The sequence below is a fragment of the Chenopodium quinoa genome, unplaced genomic scaffold, assembly GCF_001683475.1.
Source record: "Chenopodium quinoa cultivar QQ74 unplaced genomic scaffold, ASM168347v1, whole genome shotgun sequence".
NCBI classification, from domain to species: Eukaryota; Viridiplantae; Streptophyta; class Magnoliopsida; order Caryophyllales; family Amaranthaceae; genus Chenopodium; species Chenopodium quinoa.
The window spans coordinates 1,252,640-1,256,699 of record NW_018743669.1 but is presented as its reverse complement, the minus strand read 5'-3'; the positions used below and the strand labels follow the sequence as shown (position 1 = coordinate 1,256,699).

General features: G+C 40.4%; 1 protein-coding gene across 1 annotated transcript; it reads left to right on the top strand.

The window, feature by feature from the left end:
* Positions 1–1,139: 1,139 nt before the first annotated feature.
* Positions 1,140–1,691, top strand: LOC110683313. The gene has a single exon (XM_021859660.1). The coding sequence runs from the start codon at positions 1,140–1,142 to the stop codon at positions 1,689–1,691; it is 552 nt and encodes a 183-aa protein (XP_021715352.1).
* The last annotated feature ends 2,369 nt before the right edge of the window (positions 1,692–4,060 follow it).

Sequence of the window (4,060 nt, the reverse complement as noted above, 5' to 3'; positions counted from 1 at the left end):
CAAAAAGTTGTAACCCTTGCAAAACATGAGGAAGTAGACAGCTATGGTGATTGGATGCTGGTCAAAAAATCGGGTCGAAAACGACAACCAAAAATGGATAAATCCAACCCGAATCATGCAAAAGAGGGTCCAATCCAAAATAGAGACCAAAGTCAAAATTTACCTAAACATCAAGCTAATAGTACGGAGGGTATTGCAGTAACAAAATCAAGTTTCGAAATTCTTATGGGCCAAGGTGAGGAAGGAAAAGGTGACTTAGGGGATTCTGTTTCTAAAGATATTCTTCAAGGAGCTACAAATTTGGAATCAAGGGAGTATTCCAAAGATTATGATATATCTTCCCATATTAATAGTGAGGTAAATATGCCTACTTTTAACTTAGGAGATAACTCTCAAAAAGATTCTGAAATTTATCCTAATTCTTTTCCCTTGAATTACGGAAATAATTCTCAAGAGAAGCGCGTAGGGAATAAAAAGATTTACAAGAAAAAAGATACTCCTAAAGCTAATAAAACAGTATCTCAGAATACTAGGCCTCTAACTCCAATAACGAATTTAGAGAATCTAAAAGAAGCTACACAATTTTTTGTGACCAAAACTAAACTAGGAAAAGAAAACACGAAGGAAACTCTTGTAGGGGAAGAGGTACAGAATAACAAAGAAGTTATTCCAGAAGAACCAAATAACGCTTCACAAAATGCAACCCCAAAGGAGCTCACCCATGTTTCCCCCACCATCGGATGTAGTAATGCTACGGATCCCGACGGACAAAATTCTTTGCGTGGGTCAATCGATGGAGATTCCATATTTGGGCATAGCCGACCCCCTGACGAATGTGTTGGAGGTAAGAATGGAGTCTTTGATGGAACCGATTCCGGAGCCAATGGAATTGGTAGTAACCTTGACAATTCCCAATGAGATTACTCGTCTAATGAGGCTCATATCGAATGCATATGTAAGTACCTTACCTTCTATTCCTCAATTAATGTAAGATATTATCCCAAATTTAGTTCCAAATTCCCAATCTATATCTTGCATGGTATGGAATGTACAAGGGGCTGGCAGTCGTGCATTTATTAGTGCTCTTAGAGAAGTGGTCCGGAAACAAACCTTCTGTGTTAACCCTAGTGGAAACTCACATGGGGGGACAGCAAGCTGAACGTATCTCAAAAATCATTGGCTACATGGGTCACACAAGGGTGGATGCTCAAGGTTTTAGTGGTGGCATATGGGTCTTTTGGAAGCCTGATCTTGTTACAGTAGAACCAATACATCAACACAATCAATACATAACAATGAATATCCATAGAGTGGGCGAAGAATCGTGGTACTTCACTGCTATTTATGCGAGTCCAGACCCGTTAAAAAGGAGTGATTTATGGCGAGAATTAAAAGATTTTGCTGCTACACATAACAAGCCATGGATGCTTGCAGGGGACTTTAACGACACTAGATTTGCTCATGAAAGAAGTTCTAGTTGTCCTGAAACAACTAGGAGAACTGCTGAATTCAACGAATGGGTTGAAGATATGGATTTTCTGGAAATTGAATTTGGTGGCCCAAACCACACATGGGCAAGAGGGACTTCCTTGGAGACCCGTACCAGTGCTCGCCTCGATAGAGCTTTATGTAATGCTGATTGGAGCCTCCGGTTTGCTAACGCCGCTGCTAAAAACCTTCATGCGGTCTAATCGGACCACTGCCCGATTTTAATTTCCATGAATGGGTTTGCACCTATAGCCTCAGTAAATAAACCCTTTAAATTCCAAGCCGCTTGGCTAACTCATGATAACTTCCGTGAGTTCATCGAGACTAAATGGGATAAATCGAGGCCTTTAGTTCCTTTGTTAAAGAAAGTTGGTGATGAACTTCAATAGTGGAATAGAAATGTATTTCACAATATTTTCAAAAAAAAGAGAAATCTTCTAGCTCGAATTGGGGGAGTTCAAAAATGTTTAGCTTCTCAACGTTCGAGGGATTTAATTAAGTTAGAGTCTAAACTTCGCAAGGAACTTGATGAAGCTCTCGAACAAGAGGAGCTCTTATGGTATCAAAAGTCAAGGGTGGAATGGATACGAGATGGTGATAGAAACACATCGTTTTTTCACCTTAGTACTATCACAAGGCGTTGGCGTAACAACATAACAGCGATCAAAGATATTGAAAGCGGGGAATGGCTGTACGAAAAGGAGTTGATTAAACAGAATATAGTCTCATATTTTCAAAATTTGTTTGCAGCGGATGAGCAACAATTATTAGGGCCTATGCCGACTGGCATTTTTCCAGCTTTCACCTCGAGGGACTGGGATACTCTATCGAGATAGTTTGCTAGGTGTGAGATCGAAAAAGTGGTCTTCGAGATGGGTGCAATGAAGGCTCCGGGTCCGGATGGTTTTCAAGCATTATTCTTTCAAAAACACTGGGATTTGGTTGCGGAAAATATATATAAAGTTGCTTTGGATGCTTTGAATGGAAAGGGATTACCGGAGAATTTGAATGAAACTTTTATTGTTCTTATTCCAAAAGTTGATTGCCCGGAACTTGCCACTCAATTCAGACCTATCAGTCTTTGTAACGTTGCATATAAAATTATCACAAAGGCAATTGTTAATAGGATCAAGCCAATGATGCCTCACTTAACCTCATGCAATCAAACTAGTTTTGTTCCTGAAAGGCAAATTACAGATAATATTGTAATTGTACAAGAGGTGATTCATACTATGAAACAAAAGAAGGGAGGGAAAGGACTTATGGCAATCAAGATTGATTTTGAGAAGGCTTATGATCGCCTTAGATGGGATTTCATCAGTGATACCTTATATGAGATCCACTTTCCTCCATTAATGATTGAGCTCATAATGGAGTGTATTACAACCTCTTCGATGAAGGTTTTATGGAATGGCGAGCCCACTAAAGCTTTCAAACCAGGGAGAGGAATTAGACAAGGCGATCCGTTATCTCCATACATCTTTGTCCTATTTATGGAACGCCTCAACCAATTGATTGAGGAATATATTATAGAGGATCGTTGGAAGTCGATTTATGCAAGTAGGAACGACCCAAAATTATCAAATCTCTGCTTTGCGGATGACATAATTTTATTTGCTGAAGCTAATATTGATCAAGCGGTAGTCATACAAGAGTGCCTTGCTAGATTTTGTAGCGCCTCGGGTCAGAAAATTAGCTATCCAAAATCAAAAGTTTATTTCTCTCAAAATATGGTATTGGGAAAATTCAAGAAATTTGCCATGCTTTGGGAATCGATGAAACGGATGACTTAGGTATGTACCTTGGCATGCCTACCCTCACAAGTAGAGTCACCCGGAACACCTTTGCATATTTATGTGAGAAGATAGATCGTAGACTCGCAGGGTGGAAGTCGAAATACATTTCGATGGCTGGAAGAATCACCCTAGCAAAGACAACCTTGACAACCATGAGCTCGTATGCAATGCAAACAGCCAGAATTCCTATTTCAGTTTGTGACGATATTGATAAAAGAATTAGGCGCTTTGTGTGGGGAGGAGATGAGGAGCACAGGAAAATTCACTTAATTTCATGGGAGGTTTTACAAAAGTCGAAGGAACAAGGAGGCTTAGGAATTCGTTCAGCTTGCAATACTAATGCGACTTTCTTGACCAAACTCGGTTGGCGCATCCTAGCTGAGCCTAATGCCTTATGGGCAAGAGTGCTACGAGCAAAGTAATGTAAAGGAAGGTGAGATGTGGACATGTTTGAAACTAAAGCTAATATGTCGAATGTATGGAAAGGAATCTCTGAGAATGCAAAATATATCTCGGCAGGTTCAAGAGTTGCTCTGGGAAATGGATCGTCCACTCTCTTTTGGGACCATAATTGGGCGATGTCTAGCCCTCTTAGAGCAGCTGCAATTGGCACTATTCCGGAGCAGATAGATGGAGCAACAGTCGAAGAACTATGGGATGAGGAAAGTGGCTGGAAGTGGGACTCCTTCGCTGAGATCCTCCCCCCTGATGTGCTGAGATTAATTGAGGCCCATGCCTTGAGAAAAGATAACGACATGGGTGATTTGTTATATTGG

Coding starts and splice junctions, on each gene's coding strand:
- LOC110683313 (XM_021859660.1), top strand. CDS start 1,140: ATGGGGGGACAGCAAGCTGAACGTATCTCAAAAATCATTGGCTACATG.